Raw genomic sequence first — 25,253 nt, 5'->3', positions numbered from 1 at the left:
TTTCTCTTCTTTGACTGAAGAGGCTAAAGGTGACTGGCAGGGGAAAGAAACCTCTGTTTTTCATAGGCAAAGCTGGTCAATTATGCAGTCAGTCACATACACAGGAAGTGAATTTACACATAATAACCACTTAAGAACCACAATTCCTCTTACAAAATTAATTATTCTTGCTACAGGAATAAGTGAGGTTAGCCAATATACCCAAATTAGCTTTGTAAATTTAAAGGTTCTTAAGCTACTTGGAATGAATGAAAAGATGGGTAACAGTCACCTTACATACTATGCCAAGTACGGGGTTTTTTCATTACTAATTGAAGGAAATCATTTAATATATAAAATGTAAACCTCAGGATTGTGGGGCAAAGAAACCCCCCCTTAAAGTCAGCACAGAATGGCAGCAGAGATGAAGTTGCCTGAACACGTTTCTCTTTTGCACTGCATGAAATCATCTAAAGTTATTTCCATGATGATGTTTTCTGTATGAAGACATGCCTGTTCTGGTTCTCCTGTTTGTTATTGGATGCTCAGCTATTAAGTCTGTTCACTGCTGTAAATGGAATTGTTAAGTACACAGATAGATTGATTGGATCTTTTTCTTTTAGTGCAGATACATAAGTTATTACAATCAACAAGTTTTATGAATGACTCTATATTTTAAAGTTGCCAGAGGTAACTGAAATGCTGATACTTTGCTGGTGTTACACAAATTCTTAACAAATAATTAGTTTTGCCTAAAATAATTGTTTTCCATACTAACTACTGCTCAGAGGTTGCTACAGATTTATATGTTTAAGTAATATTTTTAATAGGCTGGAATTGATCATATCACTTCTAAAGAAGATATTCTTGCTGTTGGCTGTTATACTTTCTATACTTTTTAAGTGGGAACAATAAAGGCAAAATAAAAGCTTACAAAAAAAGGATCATTTTGTTACCCAATATGCCACCGCAAGGTCATGATGTGTTACATAACACAATGAACATTCACAGATTCAGGAGTCAATTTCTTTGAAAGGTATGGACTTTAATGCCTCAGAGATGTTTAAAGTGTAAAAGAGCATTGTCTTCCATCTCTGCTAAGATATGCTATTGAGAAAATAACTAATAACAGATATTCCTCAAAAAGCTTTCACTTTTGAGAATCCTTAAAGATTCTTCACTTAAAAGTGAAGGGTCAACCACATATTTCATGTAAAAATTAAAAGTCCTGTTGTACACTGTGCTATGGTATTGTAATATATTTTTAATAATATTTTTACTATTTGTTATTTATTTACTATACCCAAAATTACACACAGAATGTGTAATTCCTTGATATTGGAAGGGAACTCTGGAGGGTATCTGCTCCAACCTCCCTGCTCAAGCAGGGCCAGTTGCCCCGGACTGTGTCTAGACGTTTTTTTAATATCTTCAAGGAGGGAGACTCCACAATCTCCCTAGGCAACCTATTCCAGTGCTCAGTCAGCCTCACAGTAAAAAAGTGTTTCCTGATGTTCAGACAGAACCTCCTATGTTTCAGTTTGTGCCTATTGCCTCTGACTCTCTCATTGGGCACCACTGGCATGGGTACTGTTCAATATCTTTAATAATGACATAGACAGGGGGATTGAGTGCATCCTCAGCAAATTTGCAGATAAAACCAAGCTGAGTGGTGCAGTTGATGATATGCTAGAGGGAAAGGATGCCATCCAGAGGGACCTTGGCAGGCTGAAGAACTGGGCCCATATGACCCTCATGAAGTTCAACAAGGCCAAGTGTAAGGTCCTGCACCTGGATCAGGGCAATCCCCAGTATCAATGCAGACTGGGGGATGAAGGGATTAAAAGCAGCCCTGCGGAGAAGGACTTGGGGATATTGGTGGATGAAAAATTAGGTAAGAGCTGGCAATGTGCACTTGCAGCCCAGAAAGCCAACCGTACCTTGGGCTGCATGAAAAGAAGCATGGCCAGCAGGTTGAGGGAGATGATTCTGAGCAACCTGATCTAGTTGAAGATGTCCCTGCTCATTGCAGGAGGTTTGGACTAGATGACCTTTAAAGGTCCCTTCTAACCCAAATTATTCTATAATTCTTTGATTCTCCCCCTCTACTCCTCTCTCATGAGACCCCACCCGGAGTACTGCATCCAGCTATGGGGCCCCCAGCACAAGACAGACTTAAACCTATTCAAGCAGGTCCAGAGGAGGGCCATGAAAATGATCAGAAGGCTGGAAAACCTCTCCTATGAAGAAAGGCTGAGAGAGTTTAGCCTGGAGGAGAAAAGGCTTCAGGGAGACCTTACTGCAAATTTGCAATACTTAGAGGGGGCTTATAAGAAAGACAGAGAACTTTTACCAAGGCCTGTAGAGACAGGACAAGGGTTGACAGTTTTAAACTAAAAGAGGACAGATTTAGGTTAGATATAAGGTAGAAATTCTTTACAATAAGTGTTGCCCAGAGAAGCTGTGGATGCCCCAACCCTGGAAGTGTTCAAGGCCAGGTTGGATGGGGCTTTTGAGCAACCTGGTCTAGTGAAAGATGTCCCTGCCCATGGCAGGGGGGTTGGACTAGATGATCTTTAAAGGTTCCTTCCAACCTAAACCGTTCTATGATTCTATGGTTCTATGATTCTATGAAAAGAGCCTGGCTACATCCTGTTTGCACCCTTAGAAGAGACAAAGTCACTGACTATATGATTTTTCTGCCTTGAACTCCCCCCTTCCCAGCTATTCAACTATCTAAATAGAGGATTATCTTGAAGTTGAACAACAAAGTTCATAAAGTGAAAGATATGCATAATTCTTTGCAGATCTTTCTGCTCAGAGTGTCTCTGAATTCACCTGCACACAGAGATCTCTCCACAAAATGTAGCTTGCAGAAGTGTTTTTTCGCATCAGAAGAGAACAATGAAGAGTCATCAGAAAGTCAATGCTGTGTAGAAAAAAAATGGTAACAGCTGTATAAGTTTTTTTATGTTCTGAAGGGAAGAGTGGGTATTACTTGTTTCATATACTTGGTTTTACTAACCAAGTACAATGTTGCAGCAGCACATCATGTTATCATATACAGTCTTCAGTGTTCCTTCCTGCGGTGGGTTGACCCAGCTGGCAGCTAAGCCCCAACCCAGATGTGCACTCATTCCTCCATGGTGGGATGGGGGAGAGAATAGGAAGGGCAAAAGCAAGAAAAACTTATGGGTTGAGATAAAGACAATTTAATAAGGGAAGGGGAAAAAAGAAAAGAAAAAAAAAAAGTAACATTAAGGTAATCACTCACCACCTCCCACCAGCAGACAGCTGCCCAGTCAATGGCTACCTTCAAAAGACTTCTCCCCACCTCAGTTTTACCACTGAGTACAATGTCATACGGTATGGAGTATCTCAGTCTGTGTCAGCTGTCCCAGCTGTGTCCCCTCCCAGCCTCTTGCCCACCCCCAGCCTACTCTTTGGGGGTCAGAGTAGGAAACAGAGAAGGTCTTGATGCTGTGTAAGCACTTTCCAGCATTAGCTAAAACACTGGTGTGTTACCAACACCATTTTGGTCACAAATCTAAAACACAGCACCATATGGGCTGCTTTGAAGAAAATTAACTCCAACCCAGCCAGGCCCACTACACTTCCCTTAATTCTTAAACAAATGGCACATCTTGAGAAAATGTGTTGAGGAGTTGTTAACATTGGTGATGCCAAGTTATATATGGGAATGTCTCAACTGTCCACGGAGAAGAGCAGTGAGAATTTATGTTGGTTTGAAATTCCTGAGGGACACAGAAGATGGTCCAGCCAGGTTCTTGCACTGTTGACTAGAGACCAGCAGCCTAGAGTGTACTAAGGTAAGCACTTGCAACTCAGTTTAGATACAGCTATAGAAATAACTCAGGTAATAAGGTGTGAGTAGTGTTGAAGGAAAGCAAAAGTTTGTGTGGTAAATTAGCACAGGAGAAACTAGTGAAGAAACACAAACAGTAAAAAATAATCATCGGAACAGACAACAGGAAAGAATGAATACAAAATAGATTAAAAACCTGCAAAGTCTACCTGAATTGCTAGCAGAAAGGCACTGACATTTGCCAAATTAGAATATTTCATCTGAAGGATAAGTAATTTCAAATTTCTTTTGAATAAGGCATGATTTTGGATGCTAAGTCATTGGAGCTTTCCTTCAGAGTAACAAACCATGGCCGTATTTAAAGAGAAGTATTCTTCTTGATATTTGTATGTAATCTTCCTTGGCATTGCTGGGTTGTACCTGTTCAGTGATAGGAGAATGGAGTAACAGCTCCTAAAAAATGCATTAGGCAGGTCAACAGTCAGGTCTGATTGCATGTCTTTTATTCATCTCTGAGGACTTTGGGGTATTTGGCATAACACAGCCAAAATTAAAATTTGAAAATTCTTATTAATCCCCTCCAGCAACCTAATAAAAATGGAAGTAACATTCAGCCTAGCATTAGACACACTGTTTACTAAACTCAGTTTTATATATTAAAACCCAATTCCATTACAGTTTCAGCAGAAAATATCAGCAACTTACTTTCCTATGCAGCTGGTGGATGTAAAGTTAGCCCTTACTTTGAAAATAAAACTGCTCATATGTGTAGGTTGCTCTACAGAACTACCTCCCCAGCTACTCTTTTTTTACTTCCTACCACATTGTAAAAGGCAAGAAAATAAATAGGGTCTGAAAGTGGGTAGTGTTCAAAGATACTGAAAACAGCTTTCTTAACATAGCCCTGATTCCATACTCTCTTAAACTGTTTTCACACAATGTAGACCAAACCGTGTGTCTTCTGATCTGTCTGTTCTATGCAGCTAGCTCAAAGAAAGTGAGATCTGTCTGGTTTTGGCTGGACCATTTCCACAAGAAAAGCAGAATATCCCCAGAGGAAATAAAGCTGTTTTAATAAGCTCTTATTTCACTTGCCAAAGGAAACAGCAGAGAGTTGGGTAGAGAATTTCTAGGTTTCATCTTTACTCACCTGTTATTGCAAGAATGAGGTTACAGCAGCTCCCAGACTATATAAAAGGACAGGCTTCAGATAACTAGATTGTAAAGGAACCACAGCTGCTCCCAAAGAGCACTGCTTCACACTAACCAAAGGGGAAGATTCAACAGAGGATCTAGCCGGTACCACTATCATTTTGAGGAAGTGACTCTCGATCTCTGTCAAGGGAACTGAGTTTATGATACAGATTATCATGTCTAGTGTCGAATGCAATGGAGCTCAGGGCTCAATGGTTTGCACCTTGTCCAAAGTTTGCAACAGACAAATACTGGAACTGCCAACATCCATTAATTTTAACCTTTGATATGATGTGTTACTCACAAAGCTTAGATCCATATAAAAAAATTAAAGATATATTATTGAAACTGACCACTTCCAAAGAAACTACTGCATGGCAGATGTCAGCAAAATCATAAATGGTGTTGGCAACATGAGCAGGACCCCATTATTCAGCAGTCACAGCACCAGGACAAAGGAAGGTTTAACAGAACTGCATGGTATCTTTCACCCTGTGCACAGTTAAATTGTGGTGAGCCTTGCACAAACTGTTACCAGCATCAAAACAGAAATGAGTTCAAAAATTAATTTGCAGCATCATGAAAGATTATTAAACAGTTAGGCTCCATGCGACCTCTGGCTCGTCAAGTCCCTGTGCTGCTGGAAACTATAAAGATGTTCCTGGAGAAAGTCTTCCCTAGATATGTCCTACCTATCATACCCTTTTCCCAACCTTTTCCCTCTATTCTACCACATAAGGTCCAGGAGAGCCACTCCGATTTTAGATTCCAAATACAGGCTAATATATGAGATCAAAACACTTTAAAAATTGGGAAATATAATGTGTTAGAAATCCCAGTAAATTACAATCCGTTGATTGTGAAGCATTACTCCTGTGAGAAGAAAATCAAGACTAATTGAAAAGATAAGGACAAATTTTGGGACCTGCACATCCTGGTTTTTTCCTGTATATCACAATGTTCCAGCTGGAAAAAGTGACTACACAATTGCCATAAAATCATAGCTTTCAACATGAGGAGTACAGAAGATCAGGCAAATATATCATAAAAGAGGTTTTTGTAACAGCTGGCTTTCTGCTGAAGCAAATTTTTCAACTCCCACAACAGACATACTGGGTTGCAACTCATATTTCAGCATTCCAGCAAAAATTTTTTTGTACTGTCTCTTGAAATAACGAAAACTGTTTTTTCAGTCAGTGGTATCATACTAGGGAAATATCAGCTGGAGCACTGGTAAAGACAGTAGTTCAGACAGATGTCACTACCATTCAGTTGTTACAGATACTCCTGACATGACAAAGCAGTACTGTATAACCCCTTTGGTCTGAACCCCTCCTCTGAACCATGCAGGTGTGGCGCTATCCAGCATTACAAATTCCATGAGCCAAACCACCTTGGAAATGTCCATGGTTCACTTCAGCAGCAGCACTTCACTGGCAGAGTGAGTAAGACCAAATGACTGTCTTTGTACTGTTATATTAGCTTTTGCCACTACTCCAATGGCATAAGAATATGGTTGCCTGAGCAGGTTTGCTAAGGGAATGATAAAATTATGAAAGCTGTTGCTTTGGTTCCTCATGTACAAATGAGCAGGAACAACAAACAGCTGATCCTTTAAGAGTTCCCCAGAAAATGAAAAATGCACCAGGAGTCCCTGTTTCTTGTGTCTCTAGTGGTAGAAAAATAAATCCTCTATTTTTGAGCCTTTCTACTCATAAAACACTTTTCTCATTTCCTTGAAATGTTCCAGCTTTATTTTATTGGTACTTTTGAAAATAATTTTCTGAACAGTTTTCTAAAAGTTCTTTTTTTAATGAAAATCTAAATTTACAACTAGCAGAGATCCAGAACTCAGAAGTGAGATACTACATTATACCCAGATCTCCTGTCTAATTGTGGTGATGTGAATTGACATTATGGAAGTTACAGACACTATGGAAGTTTGTTGGTGATGTTGCTTTCCTGCAGTGAGAAGTGAGCTTGAAGAATGCATATTAAGTGCACTAACTAATGGAAAGCATAACCTTAACACATGGTTTTCCTCTAGCGCTTTGAAAACACTCTAGTTTGAACAGTTGATAATCAGACAAAAAATGAACTTTGAAGGGACATAAATATGCCTGTATACAGTCATTATTCCATAAAGGACATAGGTAAACATAAAACTGAACCTGGTCTCTCAAAGTCTTGTACATGTGCAGGAAATGATACATCAGAGCATTTTAAGAACAAATGATCTACAGTTTTGATGATGCTGTGAATCAGATGCTCACTTTGACTAGACAAAATCAAAACTTTTAGTCATGTTCTTAGAAACACCAGTGGATCTGGACTAACCGGGGAAGCATCCATCCCTTGAATCATGGTGGTGGGAGGGGAGTGTTTTCAGATCTCCCTTCTAATGGAGAAAATATGCCTGAAAATCTTTCCGGTTCATGGAAAGAATGACTACTGAAAAGAGGAGTCTGAAAAGACATTGAGTGAGTAGTTTAATAACTGAACAATTATAGGTTTATTACACTCAGTAAGGCATCTTGCTGTTCTGAGGTACTTACTTCTCATTGATGGTCTTAATGAATTGGTCTTATTGATGGTCTTAATGAATTTTTTCATTATTACTTTTAATTAAGTGCTGTCCTAAGTGCTAACCATCAGAGGGACTGCACTCCTGAATGACAGTCCTGGACTAAAAATGGGCTATACCTGAAAGCTGGCTGCATAACAGCAGTTGCTGATAGATGGAAAATGAATTCACATTTTTGTGATTATTGATTCAGATTATTTTTTCAATTTGATTGTTTTAAAAATAGAATGTCTATGCAAATAAGTAACTATTTTTCTTTATGCCACACTTGAAATACAGACTTAAAGAGCTGGAAGGGGTCTCAGGAGGTCATCTAACCCTTCCAGCCTGCCTGAAGGAAGGGAGGCCCACACCTCCACTATTCCTGACAGATCCTTGTCCAGTCAGTTCTTTGATGACCAGTGACAGAGACCAATGTCCCAGATGACCTCCTCCACTGCTTCACCAAAACCTTCCTAATGGCTACTCTAAATATCCTTCCTGTCATCCAACCCCATTACTTCTACACCTGTCCAACGTGGCCAAGGAGGACAGAGTATACCCTTCACCTTTGCGAGCAGCCTTTTACGTATCCGAAGACTGTTATAATGCCCATTCCCCTCCACCATAACTATCCCGCCCTACCTTTTCTTCCTGGACCATGACTTCCAAACCCCACCCTTGCTGTTCTCCTCTGGATTCTCTCTGATCGGTGAACGCTTTTGCCAACAGTCACCTGGAGCAGATTGCTACACCAGCAACTGCTGAGCAGAGAGATTGCTGCAGGTGTTGCAACACTGCAAAACCATAAACGTTCAGCTAATCTTCACGTAAAATACGGAAGATTAACGGTATCCAAAAGATGAACCTTTATGAGACCTCTGTGAAACAAATATTAGAAAGGTACATAACCGGACGCAGCTGTATGCAACAAGTGAAGAGGGATCAAAAGCTGGCGGTACGACACGACGCCGGTGGCACGACACACAGAGCCACATTTTGCACGCTACGGAATTTCCCCTCCTGGCAGGCTCCACTGCAACGAAGGCAGCCACCCGCCCTGGCAAGGAGTAAGAGGTGGCATAAAATGCAAATTTGCAAAAGCGAGTATTTTAAACTTGTCAGAAATGTTTCGTAGCAGAAGAGGAAACGTAGTAAGGAGGGTGAACCTAACACTAGCACTGTTTAGCTGAGGAGCTACAAAGTCAGCACAGGACGGTGCCAAGGATATTCCAGAGCATTTCTGAAAACAACCCGAAAGCAGCGCAGCTGAAACGGGATCGTTCACGTACATCGACCGGCCTTTACAGTGACCGCTTTACTTGCGTGACTTCGGACCTGCGGTGGCGGGAGGAGCACTGGGCGGGCACACATGACCTGTTCGGAAACGCGTTTGGGTTTGCCTATGCTAAAGCGGGGGGCGGCTTGCCCCCTGAACTGCCCCGCAGAACTTGGCAGCTCTGCCTTGCCCCCGGACAGGCGCGGCCGGTGGCAGGCAGCGGGCTCCGCCCCGCCCCGCCCCGCCCCGCACTCCTGGACCCGGCCCCGGCCCCGGCCCCGGCCCCGCGGCGGGGAGGGGCGGTGGCCCGGCCCGGCCCGGCCCGGCCCGCCCCGCCCCGCCCCGCGTCCGCGCAGCCCCCCCCCCGCGGCACATGACCCGCTATGGAGGCGCGCCGGCGCTGCCCAGAAGTTTGGAGCCGGGGGAGCGGGCAGAGGCTGCCTGCGAGGGGACGGCGGCAGCCGGCGCCCAGCCGCGGGCGGCACAGCCGGGCGGCGGGCAGGTAAGGCGGGGCGGCGGCGGCGGCGGCGGCGGCGGCGGGGGGGGCGGCCGGGCTGGCGGAGGGGGAGGTAGCGGCGCCGAGGCGCCCGCTCCGCGGCGGTTGCCCCAGCGGCGGCGGAGGGCGACTTCGGCAGCGGCTCCGGGCGAAGCGCGGGCGCGGGGCGGGCGGGGAAGGGCGCCCCGGGGCAGAGGACGGAGCCGCGGGGCGGGCGGGGAAGGGCGCCTCGGGGCGGAGGACGGGGGCGCGGGGCCGGGGCGGGCGGGGGGCGAGGCCGGGCGGCGGCGCGGCCCCTCCGTCGGGATGCCGTCGGGGCGCGGCGGGGCGGCCCCTGGCTGCCCGGAGAGCCCGCTGAAGGCGGTGTTCCGTCGTCCTGGCTGGTTTCCTCCGCCCTCGACCCAGCGGCCGGAGAGGAGCGCCGAAGCGGAGGGGCCGTCGCGGGCGGATGGTGCCGGGCGCTTCCCGACGGCTGCCGGCGCAGACGGGACGAGGTGAAGCCGTCTCAGGTACCGTCGTTCCTTCTCTGTCCTCGCAGGTGTAGGCAGCGTTGGGCTGTTCAACACCCTGCCCGACCTCCGTCTCCGATGGAGGCATCGCTCGGAGGAGGCGGGCACGGCGAGGTGTCCCCGGGACGGTAGCCAAAGCGAAGCGATACGTTTCTAGGCTGGCCCGGCCAACCCCCCACCCCCACCCCACCCCGGCGGGGCAGGCTTCTCCGCAGCTTTGTTGTGTTTTCGATCCAGGAGAGCGTGGGCTGCTGCTGGCAGCTACAGGATGAAGTCGCCTCCCTGCTGCATGTCTCTTTCTTCCCAAGCATCCCTGGAGGAACCAGGGAGTAGCACATCCCTGGGCTCCCTGGACTCCAGTGTTTTCTCCAGCGAGGAAGAGCAGGGGCCCCTCCTTCAGAAGGTCATTCCCTCCTTGGACTGCTTTACGATCAACGTAGGAGGCAGCCGCTTTGTGATGTCCCAGCAAACTTTGTCTTGCTACCCTGACACCCGTCTTGGCAAACTGGCTGTTGTGGTCTCTGCTGCCCGGGATGTGGCCTCTGGCCTCCTTGAGCTTTGCGACGATGCCAACCTCGTGGAGAATGAATATTTCTTTGACCGGAGCTCACAGGCATTTCGCTACATCCTGAATTACTACCAGACAGGGAGGCTGCATGTGATGGAGCAGCTTTGTGCACTCTCCTTCCTGCAAGAGATCCAGTACTGGGGTTTGGATGAGCTCAGCATCGATTCCTGCTGCAGAGACCGGTGAGTTGCGGGAAGATGCGGCACGTGGAGTTGTGGGCTGGGTGGGCTCAGCGTTGACTTGCGTGCAGGGATGCTCAGGTGAGAGATCCAGCAGTGGGGGTAGGTGAGGCAGCAGAGCATTGGGAAATGTGTGCTCAAAGCCAGATGAGTTCAGCCCTGAATCCTGCTCTAGAGGTGGATGGGTGCAAAAACTGGGAGGAGATGTGTTGGATGGGGTCACTGTTGACCTTTGCTGAGGGGCAGGTTGGCGGTGGGGTCAAGGCAGTGAGACCCTAACAGGAGCAGGGTCCGACTTGCCCTGCACTGCCTTCAGACTGGCCCTGGACAATGTCAGAGATTCAGAAGATTGTGAAAGGAGAGATGTCCCTTCAGTCATCCAGTTTGTGGTTATCCTAGTTAAAGGGATTGGATGTGGGGTTGGGCATGGTGCCAGGAGGGTTTGGAGCCTCCCCACGCCGCAGTTTGCGTTCTGGACGATTTCCGGATCCAAGCTAGAGAGGCAGAAGGGGGGGTGGTCACCTGCCAGGCTGAGTGTGGGTGGCATGGCTCCAGGAGGAGCCGTGATGGGAAGCGTCGCACGTGGATGTAGCAGCTTACAGGGAGGGGGCAGCAAGAGCAGGAACATGGCTCACTGGAGACAAATTGTGACAGGCAGTTTAGGGAGCGAGGTGGGTTTCAGCTGAACCACCCCCAGGACGTTTCTGTTAATTCTATTTGCAGTTAATTTCCCCCACCACCACCACCATTTTTAGTGTTACTGGTTTGTTAGTATTGAAGAAATGAATTTTCTGAAGAGCATAACTGCTATTTATCTAAAGGGGTTATGTCAAAATTATTAGAAAGAAACAAACAAGCAACCCCACCCCAAAAGGATACTGAAGTTATCCTACCCTAGCATGGTCTAGTTCTGCAGCTGAGAGAGTTGGATCCTAGTTTTCATCCCTTTCTTCCTACCCTGGTAGATGTAACTGAAAGCTCCAACTTCTTTGATGGTACAAGGAGCTACAGACCTCTTTGGCAGTAACTGTGTATCAAATGGAGGCAAATGCATAGCAATTGCGCCTTTGTCTAAGGCTTGAGATTTGCAGCAGTCAAGAAATACAGATATGAAAGAAAAGGATTTTTTTAGTGTATTTTGGGAATGTTTCTGTTTCATTAAACTGTTCTGTAAATACACTCTTGATCTAAGAAAACACTCAGCTATGCATTTACAGTCTGTAAGTTTTATTCGGCACAGATGCTTGTGCACTTTGTTGTGACGACCCATATATTTAAAGAAAGAAAGATAACTTGTCATCCTAGTGTGTATTGATCAGAACTTCATCCATGAACTGCATGGCTTTTATTATGCCTTCCCTTTTAGTATTGCAGATACACACCAATGTGATAAAAATGCAATATAACTAATAAAATTGAGGACAATTTAGAAACGAAGAGTCTGGTTGTTCCAGGACTGCTGACAAGAGTGCATGTTAGTCATGTAGCAGATCCTACTGTAGTCAACATGATCTATATAAATAACACATTATCAGGATTAAGTTATTCTGCACATACAAACTGTCACTGATGTGAAATGGGGGAATAGAAATACCAGGTCAGTGGAAACATGCCGCACGGTCTCAATAAAATCTTCATATGCTGGACATCAGGGTTTTCTGAGCTCACATAAGGTATGCTTTAACGTGTATTCTTATGCCTCGCGTGGTAGAGGATAAGAAAAACATATGCATGTTAGCATTAAAAATCTCTTTGGGGCGGGTCCTGGGCAGGTACTTCAGGAGGAAGGAGCTGAGTGAAGCCTTAGACATCAAGAAAGATGCAGAAGAACTGGATGCCCAAGATGAAGAGGAGGATTTTTCTGGTAGCCTCTGTCCCAGTGTCAGACAGAAACTTTGGGAAGTTTTGGAAAAGCCTGGCTCCTCTGCAGCAGCCAGGACTTTCGGCACTCTGTCCATGGCTTTTGTTGTTGTGTCCATTGCCAACATGGCTTTGATTTCGGTAGAGCTAAGCTGGCTGGCACCACCGCTACTGGATGCCCTAGAGTACCTGTGCATTGCATGGTTCACGGTGGAGTTTGTTCTGAGGTTCCTGTGTGCACGGGATCGGTGTCGCTTCGTAAGGAGTGTGGCAAACATCATAGATCTCCTTGCCATTTTACCTTTCTACATCACCCTGCTGGTGGAGAGTCTGTGTGGTGGGGAGAGCTCCCAAGAACTGGAGAATGTGGGGCGCATTGTCCAAGTGCTGCGACTGCTCAGAGCCCTGCGGATGTTGAAGCTGGGAAGACATTCAACAGGTACTTTCGGCCGTGGCAGTGGTACTTTTTGGTTTTGCTGCCTGCAACGGTTGTCCCCAGGCACAGTCCTCCATTTTGTGTGCATTTCTGCCTAACCTTTTTTACACAGTCTCTTAGCAGTAATGGCTTGTGAAAATCTTACTTTTGGACATTGATAATTGAGTGGCAAGGGCCTTCTCCAATAAATCTTAGCTTTCCATAAAGCCAGTGTATATTCTTTGCATAGAACACTTACAAAAACAGGCCCCAAAGTTGCATGCTGTAAGTCACGCTCTAGTCATTCACTATGTCATAAATTTACAAATGTGTATTTGAGTTGATTTTATTAGGAGCGAAGCAAGGGAAGAAGCAGAGATCATTGACCCACACTTTTTGTATTATCAAAGGCCCACTAATGACAATTACCTGTCACAATTTGTTTCGTTAAAAAGTATGTGCAAAGAAATATATCATGATTTTGTCTACACCATAGATCCTGAAAACAACTGCAGTAGAGAATGCTTCAAGAAAACTGTTTAAACTGAATTCTATCAGGCAGTGGGTTGAGGGGCTCTCTGGCCCTGTTGAACACACTGGTGTCTATGTGGAGCACAGCTGAGGGCTGCTTACTGAGCTGGACCTAGGTGCAGCACAGAGCTGCAGCGTCAGGTTCAGTCAACGTTCACCCGTTGGTGTGGGGCCTTTCGTGTCCCAGTGCTCCTGACAGGTCAGCAGACAGATGGATGAACAGCGAGCAGGAAAAGGTGGAAGGTGAAATGCATTTCTGAGAACATTTTTGTTCACTCTTTGAATGGTGAAAGGAAGGCATAAAAGGTAACATTTTCCAGTGGGAATTTATCAGAGGAAGCTGGAAATGATTGGAAGGTGTTGCGTTTCCCATTGCGTTTCCCCCATTTTTATTGCTACTACATGACGTGCATGCCTGGCTACATGAAAGAATAAAAGCTGTACTCACACCACACCCTCTCCATGCCATGATGTTGTCCAGTGCTTGGCATTTTCAAAACGATTTAATTATGTTCCCACTTAAATCAGTGTTGAATATGGCGCTGAATTTGGCGGGAGAAATGTTCAGCCAATGCTTGGAGATTTGAAAAATTAGATCCTAATAGTAAATCATGATCTCTGTCCTGCAATATTGTCCTGTTCTGCAGACGGTGATGACTGTTCTTACACGGCACTCAGTGTACCCTTCCAGGCTTTCCTGCCATGAAGGAGGAATGGGTTGACGCCTCTCCATTTTTTGGAGAGCCATCTACACCCTCTTTGTGAGCTGGCCCCAATTCAGCAGTCATTACAGCGTGCTCACAGCAGCAGAATGTGTCTCTCTTTCTGTTCCCACTGAAGTGCAGTGAACCTGCCTACCAATGGCAAGGAGTAGCTTTAATGCTACTGAGCATAATCATAGTGGTTTGGGAAGTATCTTAATCTTACTCACCTACCCTAGATTATGCCTATACTGATGCATAAGTGTCCCTTAGAAACCAGTTGAAGAGAAGCTTGTAATTATTCAGTCTGTCAATGAGGTTTTTTTCCTTCATTATAATTTTTAAAGGGTTTGGTGAGGTTTTTCTGCAAGAAAGGCTGCTACCCACTTTTGATGGTAGCTGTAATGTGAATGCGTTCCTCTCTAATTGTATTCTGAAAATATGAAAAAGATTTCGCAGAATCATAGAATGGTCTGGGTTGGAAGGGACCTTAAAGATCACCTAGTTCCAACCCCCCTGCCGTGGGCAGGGACACCTTCCACCAGACCAGGTTGCCCAGAGCCCCATCCAGCCTGGCCTTGGACACTGCCAGGGAGGGGGCAGCCACAGCCTCTCTGGGCAACCTGTTCCAGTGCTTCACCACCATGCATTAAGGCACTTTTGTGCTGAATAACAAAATAGTGCTGGAAAAGTATGTTGTTTCTAGTTATAAAGTTTCCAGGTTATCACATTTTACTGTTACAGAATGAATACACGAAATTCAGTTCTATGGCTCTTTCTCTTAACTTGAAACGAGATGTTTCAGGTGTTTGTGTTATAACTGTTAACTTCAGGTATATTAACTTTCAGGGATGGTCTAAACTGTTGTGTCTATTTATTCTTAAATTCATTAAAATATTACCACAGTTTTTATCACAATATTGAGTGCTATTAATATTGAGTTTAGTAATTCCATGTTAGGTAGAAGTGAATTAATTATATAAAAATTTGGTCTCCTAATCTCAAAGTGAGCTAGCGTCTTCCTACTGGAACCATTTCAACATACAAGTAGTGACGTGTGTATCTATTTAAACCAACCAGAGCAGCATTACCATCGCTGTGCTTGCTTTTTTGGTAGTTCAGTTGCTGCCCACTTAGGCCCAGAACACTAAATCAAATCTGTATAATTTAAATGTAGAATGTCACTGTTTCGATCTTCTGTCAGAGGAGATGCTGCTACTAAGATGAAGCGTAGCCAGAGACCATCCTCCTTGCACATATCTAGGCAGTCCTGATAAATCTCAGTGTTCAGGGGTGGCTCTCGCAACTCTTCTCTCTTGCCTTGGATCTGGCAGCTTAAAGCTACCTCCCGGTGAAGCTTCTTTCTGACTCTCAGACCAGACAAAGCTTCATGCGCTGCTTACCTGTTTTGTGTGGCAAAAGAAGTGTGAGATCAGAAGAACAGATGAGAAAATTCATGACTGCAGGCAGCAACTCCTCTTTCCCCAAGTAGGGGTGTTCACAATCACAGGGAGGACGTCTCCGTAATACTGGGCAGACCCATAGCAAAGCTGGCATCACAACAGCAGCCTGGCTCTGCTGTCAGGGGCGAAATGAGTTAGGAAAAAAACCATCAATTCTTTTCTTCACTTTAAAGAAATGACAATTTAACCCTTTTTGTGGGGAAGCAACAGAAAAATAAATGAAAGAATCATTTCTGCGCCTTTGAAAGCTGAACCCAGCTAATAGGGGGGACATGATGCCTAGAAACACCTGGGCTAGACTGGCATGAGTGTGTAATTATTTATGCAAAGTGCTATCCTTCATCAAGGAACAACTGAGAAATCAGTAGTACCTCTATCCAGAAAATCTATAGCTAGAGGGTGAGACCACTCTTCTGAGAGGTCAAAATTACGGACTTGAGTGGCTTCAAGAGTAGGCGAGAACTGAACTTGCAGTTCTCACATTCTCCGATGCTCCTCAGCTGTTGGCTTCCTCCTGGGGCCATGTTTGGTGCGAAGCCTTGCCGGTCCTCCTCTGGGAAGCACTGACAGATTGACTCCTTGAGGAGAAATAGGATGTGAGCATCTTACTTGTGATGGCAGTGGGCATATGTTTGAGAGAAGGCGGTAGCGTATGTCAGGATGAGATGCCTCTGGAGACATGAAAAACTGAAACTTCAGCACTTTTAGTGCCAAAAATTTAGGATGATTTAAATGCTGTGTGTAAACTGAAGCTCCTGGACATCAGCTTGTATTGCCAAGTCTCTTTGGTCAATAGAGAGGTGGAACTTGAGCTGCATGGCAGAAACACCTCCCCTTCCTCCTGCTGGCCCCAGGGCTGAGGTGCTCACCTGCCCCACACCAGCTCTGTTACAGCAACTTAGCACCTTCCAGCACGAGTAACCAAGCTGTTACAGCTGCTGGCACGGGGTTCTCGTGGAAGTCGTAAGACTTGCTGAGGTGTCTGTGCTGGAACAGCCCTCATTTGGCTGTGTGCTAGGGCTCAGAGATGTTTAAAAAAGTTCCAAAATAATACAGAATACATTATTCTTTTGAATACACCAACTGATTCCCACTTAGAATGAGCTGTAGAGTCCGGTAACTTGTCTGATTCATAGATTTGTCTAAAAATGTCTCCCGAGTTCATCTGAAGACATGTATCTTCGTTTTAGATGAGGATAATAGGAATTAAGAATAATTAAAAAAAATCAGACTCCTGAACAGTCAGAATAATTAACCATAGGAAAAATATTTTACTGAAGGTGTCATCAATGTGATACAAAGAGTTAGCAGTCACTGTCCTGTTCCTCCTTATTTTGCCCTGATTTATGCAAGACTTGCACTGGTTTTTAGCTATAATATTCTCAAGATGCATCATACGGGGCAAACCCTGGCTTTTACAGTACTCATTTATGCTTTTAAAAGAAGTGCTACAGAGGTAATTTTAAATTGGAGTACTTTCTTCCTAGGGTCACCTGAAAGGACTTACTCTTCTACCTTGTTCAGCAGGAAGTTTTACAGGGCAATGGGTGATAGTAACTTCCCTGGAAGATGAGAGTTTGATCTGGATAATTGCAATTGTCTGACACAGCTTTTGCACTGCTGTTGTTAGTGCATTTTCAGAATGTGGAGGCAGTCGTATTAACAGAGAAAAGATTACACTGATATATCTTATTCCCCTCATGTCGCAGATTTAAACTATATCATTATAAGAAACACTCTAACCAACAGATCATAGTTACAGTAATATAAAACCTGGATATGGGCAAGTCCTTAACTGGAGCAGGTAGAAGAAAGCATTGAAAAAGGAAACTTTCCCTACAAACTCTAGTGTGTATTTTCATTGTTTGCTGTACATAAACAAAAACTTTAAAACCCATTAGACCTGAAGGGGAAAAGAAAGAGCCAAAAGCAAGAAGAAATTTTATCATCTTGCAGTTTGAGATTGAGGAAAGAAAAGCAAATCGAATTGCTTATTACACTAATGAGCATATGAAGTCTGCAAGCAGAGGCAGAGCTCCAATAAGCTATTTTGCAAACACTAGTTTAGTTTGAAGTGTACCCCATGAAGCGTAATTCATAAGCAGTGTCTTTTTCTCATTTATTGAAAAAAACATAGCACATTTTTAAAGAACAGTATTAGAAACCAATCCAAAGTCTCCCATGTGTCTCAACTGAGTTGGTACCCTGTTATCTTCCTTCTTTGTTTATGTATGCAACATTTATCCATTGCACTATTATTGGATTTACTTTCCTGCTTGCTTCGTCAGGCATTCTAGCCTTGAAGCAGCAGCTCTAAAAGGAATGTGGAGCTTTATGGAGAGTGGTCGGCTGCACATGAACTCCCTGTGCAGCTCACAGGCAATAGGACTGATGCAGTGCATCAGTGAAATAACAGAATACCATGTTTGCATTCAGAGCCTTTGCTATCTCCAGTTTTGGCACAAGTGCAGCTGCTGTTGGAATACTGTATTTGTTTTGATGTCTACAGATAAAGATATTGATAGGTTTGGGGGGAAAGAGGGGTCGAAGAGAGGCTGTGAGAACTATAAAAGGATTGAAAACAGTCCTTAGCAAAGAAAAAGTTACTGAGTGACTGAACTGAGCTGCAAGCACCCACCTGGGAACATGAATTTGGTAACTGAGGGTTGCTTGGTCCAAGAAAAAAATATGACAATGGCTGGAAAACAGGAGCTTGGCACATTTGGGCTCAAAGTAGGGAGCAGGTGTTTTTAGTGTGGTTTTAAATGGTTATTTAGATATCTTATGAAAAACTGTGCTAGATCTTCTGTTATAGCCAATTACTAAATCAAGATTGCTTAGTTTTTCTAGACTATCTATATACATATGTAGTTCAAATGATAAGTAATGAGAATTTCTATGCTCTGTATTAAGGAAATGGAGATGATGTCAGTGGTTCAGTCTAACCTGTATCAGTCTAATCTATTTCTTTAAATCACGTTTTCCCATTAGTGTTGAGAGCAGCACCCCTTTTTCTTAAGACATGTTCACTAGCAGGCAGAGAGAAACACAAGGCAGTCAACTTTTAAATAAGAGATGTTTTGCGAAGTTATGATGACAGCTATGTGAATCAACCTACTGACAGCATTTCTTGTCTTTCAGGCTTGCGATCTCTTGGGATGACTATCGCACAGTGTTACGAGGAGGTTGGCCTTCTGCTGCTTTTCCTCTCTGTAGGAATCTCTATATTTTCCACTGTGGAGTACTTTGCTGAGCAAGGCGTGCCAGGCACGACTTTCACAAGCGTACCTGGCGCTTGGTGGTGGGCAACAACTTCCATGACAACTGTTGGTTATGGTGACATTAGACCAGACACTACCATTGGTAAGGTAGTGGCCTTTATGTGTATACTATCAGGAATACTGGTTTTGGCTTTGCCAATAGCTATAATAAATGACCGTTTTTCTGCCTGTTACTTTACACTGAAGATAAAAGAAGCTGCTCTTCGGCAGCGTGAAGCTTTAAAGAAACTCACGAAGAACTCATCCAGCGATTCAAATATCAATGTTAATTTGCGAGACATATATGCACGCAGTGTCATGGACATGTTACGGTTAAAAAGCAGAGAGAGAGCCAGTACAAGGAGCAGTGGAGCAGATGAGTTTTGGTTTTGACTTTTAAGTTATTTAGCCTTGTATAGCAAATAGACTACTTCAAAAATGTAGTATTAAGCATCTCTTTTTTTATTATTTGCAACATAGTGTATTTGCTTTTCCAGCTGGAGTTTTACTTGCTTGGACAGACTGAGAAAACGATTGTATATAAAAGGCAGAATACATAATATGGAGTCTCTCAAGGAGCTCTGAAACATGCTTCCAGAACTGGATCATGGTGGGTGAGATGGGAAATAATGGGTCCATCAAAGTCAAACAGTGATGCAAATACTTGTCTATGAATCTTATGTCCTTGCTAATGTAGAATAATAAAGTCTTAGTGAAAATTACCATGGTGTCTTGAATTTTAAAGATCTATAACATTTGTATTTGCATTGGAAGAACAAAAGTCAAAGACATTAAGAAAAACTGAAATGGGAAGTCTAAGGAAGTGAAATGTTGAATAAATTTAGGATTACATTCCTATAACGAGCTTCATCTTGACCCCCTTTCTTATCCCCATCTTCTACTTCACTTACATGAAAAAGAGGTTATTACACCCTGGGGGGACAGAATTTCCTCATTTGAAGAGAAGCAAAGGGCTACCAGATACATGGTGGGTATCCAGAGGTAGGTGAAAGTATTAAGCAGATGCAAGATCTGCAGCAAAGTATAAAATAGTCATGAAATAGGTGCCATGATGCAGAGCATCCTCTGCAGTTGCTCTGGAAGTTGCAGGAGTTAATACAGCCTTTCCAGCATAGAAGTCATTTACAAACTTAGTTTGAACTGTGCTTTCTCTATGTGTTTTGCTTCCCATTACTTGTGTAGCTAAGCAGTTTTTGTGCTCAAGTCAAGTCACTGGTGGATATCAGAAGAAACAGAAATGGTAAAGGATAACAAGCTACTCATTTCTCTGTCTCCCATTAAAATCAGTAGGTATTCCAAGTGGGGCAGACTTTAAAAAAATAATAGTCTTTACTGACCCGTTATTAGAAAAATCCTTCACCAAAATCTTTTGTTCCGAAGGAAAAATGAGCACTTGTTGGACTGGATGCTTAGTCCAATGCAGTAATCAAAGTACAAAATTAAATAATCAAAAGCATTTTTTGGCAAATTTCTCACCACTTACCTCTCCAGTGGCGGAATATTCTTAGCAAACAAAGCTTTTCTTTAATATAATTTCAATGTCCTGGACTATGACATTGCCACAGTATGCATGTAACTCAACTAGTAGGTTAAATGAAAAAAATCACAAGCCTCTCTCTTTTCACATTTCTTTTGGGCAATGTAAGTACAACCATTATTTACATTTGACGTTAATTCAACATACCCACTAAAAAGAAACATCTATTAACTGTGGATTATTTAATTTTATAAGGTATTTATGTATATAGAAGGCTTAAACTGCCTTTGAGTATGTATGAATGGGTGAAATAACCTGCTTTTGATAAACATTGAATAATACTTGTTTTGAAACAAGTGTGTTTTCCTGCCATTCCGTATAAATGGTGATGTAAACATAATACAGTAAGCAAAAATTTCAAAAGCTCCAACTTTGATGCAAACTGAGTAGCATTTCAGCATGAAACTTCTGATGTGTCAGCTGGCATCAGTCAGCATTGGATTTGGGACCAATGCAGCACATGCACCTATCACCAGGGTCAGAAGAAAGCCAAGGAAAAACACTGGAGACCCAAAGAGTGTGTCTTGCTCTACCAGAAGTTGTCTAGGTGTGAAAATTCATAGGTCACCCTCACGGTCTGTGTTACAGAGAGCAAACTGTGTTATCACAGTGTTCCCCACTGCCCAAATACTCTATGAATCCATCACAAAAATCCTATGATGTCCAGGAGACAAAATTAATTCTGCAGGGGAAGGTTTGATGCAGCCCACTCTAGGTTATTATTTCATAGCTCCTTGGAGCAGGAAGTCTCTCAGACTGCACAAATTGTACAGGCTGTTTCTCATTCAAAAGTCATTCTAATTATAGAGAATTAGGAAGAAGCTTTCATTGTGGGAAGGCTGTTTTGTAATGTCTTTTGTGTTTTCTTGTACAGCATCTGATCTCTGTTTGAGAAAGGAAATGCAGTTAGATAGCTGACTGATTGTCTTTAGGGAAAGACTGCTTTTATTGCATCCTGTGCTTTTTATGAAGGACTCAAAAGAATGAGAGAAATGCTCTGGGATGTATCAGTTGATTCACTTCTTTCACCAGCTCTGGAGATAAAGTTTCCTAGAAATGCCCATGGGGAAACGTGGCTGAGACTTTATCCAGTAGCTGCTTTGGCTTCTATTTTCAGACCTCTTGATTTTAAATTCAAAGTTTCCCAAGAAGTGTTTGTCAATCATGTTGTTTATGCAGCAAGGTTGTCTATCACATTATGGGCTGAGACTAGCAAATCATTTCGCAGATGAAGGCCAGTTCTGCTTTCAACTCTTACAGATGGAAGGGCCAGAACATTCGTACCAAGCAACAAAGAGTACAGGACATTACAACTCTAAAACATGAAGCTACACCATGTACTTATTATCACAGATTTGGAAAATAGCTCAGTCACCCCTAAGGCACCTAATTAAGGATGTTACTGTGCTATCTTTAGAATGTCACAGTAAAGGTAAGAAACTACGTCTTGTCCTCACATCTGTTCTGCCATTTCCATCCCACAGCAGACTTGGCAGAAAGGATCGTGTGTTAGAACATCAGTAACATTGGCTAAGAATTCAGCATTTTAGCTTAACACACCAAATACTTTCAAAAACGGACGTCAAAGGGTGTAGGTGCAGCACTTACTCAGAACAAGCCCGCATTTACCTTGGTTCCCTAGTACAGGAAGCAATAATAGTGAAAATGCAGTGGCATAGACTACAGTGCAGACTTACTGCACTTGCAGTCTGAAAAATCTTGTATATTTGTTTGTAAATTCTTAGGGGCAGCTTTTAGTTTGTGACAGTGTGGTCCAAACCCACCAGAACTTTTTAAACATCACTAAAATTGTTGTCATTCTTATTTTGAAGAAAGCCAACAGCCTTGTGGGGCCTATCAGGCAGAGCATTACCAGCAGGTCAAGGGAGGTAGTCCTGCTCCTCTGCTTAGCCCTGATGAGACACATCTGGGTGATATGTCCAGTGCTGGTCTCCCCAGTACAAGAAAGACAGGGACATACTGGAGATAGTCCAGCAAAATATTGGAGTGCCGGTTTCCAGAGACCAGCATATCAGGGAACCCCCATGTCCAGGAGAGGTGGGTCTGCTGGTAGCTGGGGGGGGGGGATTTATCACTTCTGGGGTTAAGTTATACAAAGGTATTTAGAAATTCGTGTTTGCTGATATTTTAAAAGTGTCTAAGATTGTGATTTACTTGTTTTCTTACTGATACTGATCCTGAATGGATAGTTCACTGATCACTGGTTAATTATGTAGTGTTAGTAAGTCAATAAACCACTTCAGTCTTTATTTGCTATAAACTATGTAAGTTGAGCAAAACTATTTAAGTTGAGCAAACTAGTAAATTGAGCAATGTCCTCTCCCCAGGACAGGAGTTTTGCTACCAACTCTGAGCTTGTGGGATTGCTGCGTGGCAAATCTGGCAAATAGGGCTGAGCCCAAAATAAGAGCAAAAAGGAAAGGAGAAAGTTATGAGGCCTTTTACAAGGTAATGCCCATATTTTTTTTGTTTTCTGACATAACAAAGTATTATCATCGTGTTATAATTATTTTGATAACAAGTGACATGCTCTTCTCATTTTCTTCAGTATTATCCTCTCAACCTCCATTGAGGTCTACAGGCATACACACAGCTCTACCAGAACATATTCTGTTGAGGTGCCTACTATCTAAACTGCACTAGAGCAGCTGTTGCTGATGCCTCTGGTACTTAGTTGTCTGTGCTTTTATCACATAGCCTCACTGCAGAAGGGGCAGAGCCGTGCAGGCTGTAGTCACACCTCTGATTGCAGACAAGGGGTCTCCAGGTCTCTAGGCTCTTGAAAACATCATTCACTTAAAGAGGAGGGCTGGAGTCAATAATCTCTCTGGGACTGAGATGCATTTTTCAGTTATAACCTCTCATCAGTTAGGGGTTTTGAGAGTTTTAATAAGTCCTGTAATTATTACAGCTTTGCCTTTTATTTAAACACAACTACTAGGAAACACATACCTCTCAAAACAAAAGCAGAGCTGCCTCACACTCACTGTTCGTAAGAGTTTGATGAGACATTTAAGTTTGGTATAAACAGTGAGCTTGGCCTGGTGAGCAGTCAGTAACTAAAGTCATTCCTTCAGAAAATGGATTTTCATGAAAGACTAAGCTGAAGAATTCAGTTATAATTAACTTTTTTGCTGGTTTTGATATATAAAATAAAGTCTTTTCTGACAAAACCTTGACCCCGATGTATAGGACTGATGCTTCTGCTGGAGGACGGCACTGTCAGTAACAGGGACAGCACAGTGCATTTTGCATGTGCCTCTCACAGGTGTGCTGGAAAAGCATGAGCATACACACCCCTTCTCACAGAAAAACAGCAAGGAAATTTGGTGCAGGTGGGTATTGCAGATTGCCCTGTTATTGGATGTCTGTGTGAAACAAAAAAATTCTAGACTAGCAACAAAGCCTATTTAAAGGTATTTGGGGCATTAGTATCTATTTTACTTATGCTAAGTTTCTGCTCTGCAGACATCAGCAACCCCTTTAGCTGGATGAGGGAAAGAAAGGGATCCCACCTACTGTCACAACAGTGAGCCCAGCACCCGCCCATATAAACATCAGTTGCTCCCAGTCTGTCTCAGACCCCCAAGAAGTTGCCTGTGAGATGGATTTATAACATCCCAAAGAGTGAGGAACTCAGAATAGCCTCAAGTTAGATTGGGTCTTTAAAAAAGTCCACAGTTGTGGTCATCTAATTAAAACTATGTGCAAAAATGCCTATTATGATGTGAGAAAACTATGCCTTTGTAGCAGCTTCCGAAAATAAAATCCTCTTCCTTATCAAGCAAAGCAAGACTCCTACAGATTTAAGATTTTCTCTAATTATAGCTAACTTTGTGCAGCTTTTAATAAAACTAAAAGTGCTTGTAAGTCACGTAGTATTACTGTGTAGTCCTGTAAGCTGACATGTTTCATTTCCAATGGCTTGACTCAGAAAGGCAGCTCTATTTCCAACTCTGTGCAGCAGAGAGAGATCCTGGGAAATGGCTGAAGAGTGCATGACTATTCACTACCTAATGCATGAACCAGTTTCTCAGGAGAACTTGGAAGTGAATTCATAACAGCCTCTTGCAATTGCCATAAAAAACAAGCACAGTGAATTGACTTGTCCTAAACACATTTTTTCAATACAAATTAAAAAGGAAGTTAGCTTGAAAATAGTTAAAAGATAACTATTGATGTCACTCTTTACAGCTGGCCCTGTGTCACAGATTTCTGAATTATAACTCTCAGCCTGAGGTATGAAATACATTATGCAATCCAATGTTGAATTATGGAAAAATATTCCAAGATGAACATGTCTTTGCTTAAGAATGGCTGTCCAGTGAAGCAACATTCATAAACTCATAGCTCTTTTGTCCTAAACTAGCAACATCATTACAGCCTTTAGAACATGATGTTAGAAACTGCCAGAGTTACAGGCTCCACAGGATCCCTCCATAGCTTTTGCGATGTGTGTTAGATGCTGCAGTGATAAAAGCTATTACTACTGAAGCCCTAAACATACAGATTAAACCCTTTATTAATGCTAAGTCTATGAGAAGAAAAATAATGAAGGTAGAACAGGAAAGAGAAAAATTAATTTAAATTTAAATTAATTTTAATTTAAAATAAGAAGCTGACATTCTTTAGCTGAGATTTACCAGTGACTTTTTGTGACTGACCTTGTGTGGTTTACGCCTCATATCTTCTTATAAGAAATGAAGAACACATAGTTCAGTGCAGAGGAAGAAATTCTTTTCAGCTCATTAATAGACATGCATCATAGGTCCATATCACAAATTAGATAACATAGTAATAATTCATACCTCATCCTAGCCATTCAGCCCTGTATATCAGACACACCTCTGC

The 25,253-nt window shown here is 43.0% G+C and overlaps 1 protein-coding gene across 3 annotated transcripts; it reads left to right on the top strand.

Moving 5' to 3' along the window:
- The first annotated feature begins 9,176 nt into the window (after positions 1-9,176).
- On the top strand, positions 9,177-19,545 carry KCNV1 (potassium voltage-gated channel modifier subfamily V member 1). 3 transcript variants are annotated; one of them, XM_069779917.1, is made up of 4 exons: positions 9,177-9,343; positions 10,084-10,596; positions 12,366-12,892; positions 18,705-19,545. In XM_069779917.1, exons 1-4 carry the CDS (start codon positions 9,225-9,227, stop codon positions 19,214-19,216), a joined length of 1,671 nt encoding a protein of 556 aa, XP_069636018.1. In that variant the 5' UTR covers positions 9,177-9,224; the 3' UTR covers positions 19,217-19,545. The 3 variants fall into 3 exon arrangements, with proteins under 3 accessions (XP_069636018.1, XP_069636019.1, XP_069636020.1); XM_069779918.1 differs by having other exon boundaries at positions 9,230-9,343; positions 9,876-10,596; XM_069779919.1 differs by lacking the exon at positions 9,177-9,343 and adding an exon at positions 9,580-9,846.
- The last annotated feature ends 5,708 nt before the right edge of the window (positions 19,546-25,253 follow it).

This window comes from Haliaeetus albicilla, chromosome 3 (assembly GCF_947461875.1).
Source record: "Haliaeetus albicilla chromosome 3, bHalAlb1.1, whole genome shotgun sequence".
Lineage (NCBI taxonomy): Eukaryota > Metazoa > Chordata > Aves > Accipitriformes > Accipitridae > Haliaeetus > Haliaeetus albicilla.
The sequence above is the reverse complement of the archived record's forward strand: the minus strand, read 5'-3'. Positions and strand labels throughout refer to the sequence as shown.

Coding starts and splice junctions, on each gene's coding strand:
- KCNV1 (XM_069779917.1), top strand. CDS start 9,225: ATGGAGGCGCGCCGGCGCTGCCCAGAAGTTTGGAGCCGGGGGAGCGGG. Junction 9,344..10,083: donor CACAGCCGGGCGGCGGGCAG/GTAAGGCGGGGC, acceptor TTTTCGATCCAG/GAGAGCGTGGGCTGCTGCTG. Junction 12,893..18,704: donor GCTGGGAAGACATTCAACAG/GTACTTTCGGCC, acceptor CTTGTCTTTCAG/GCTTGCGATCTCTTGGGATG.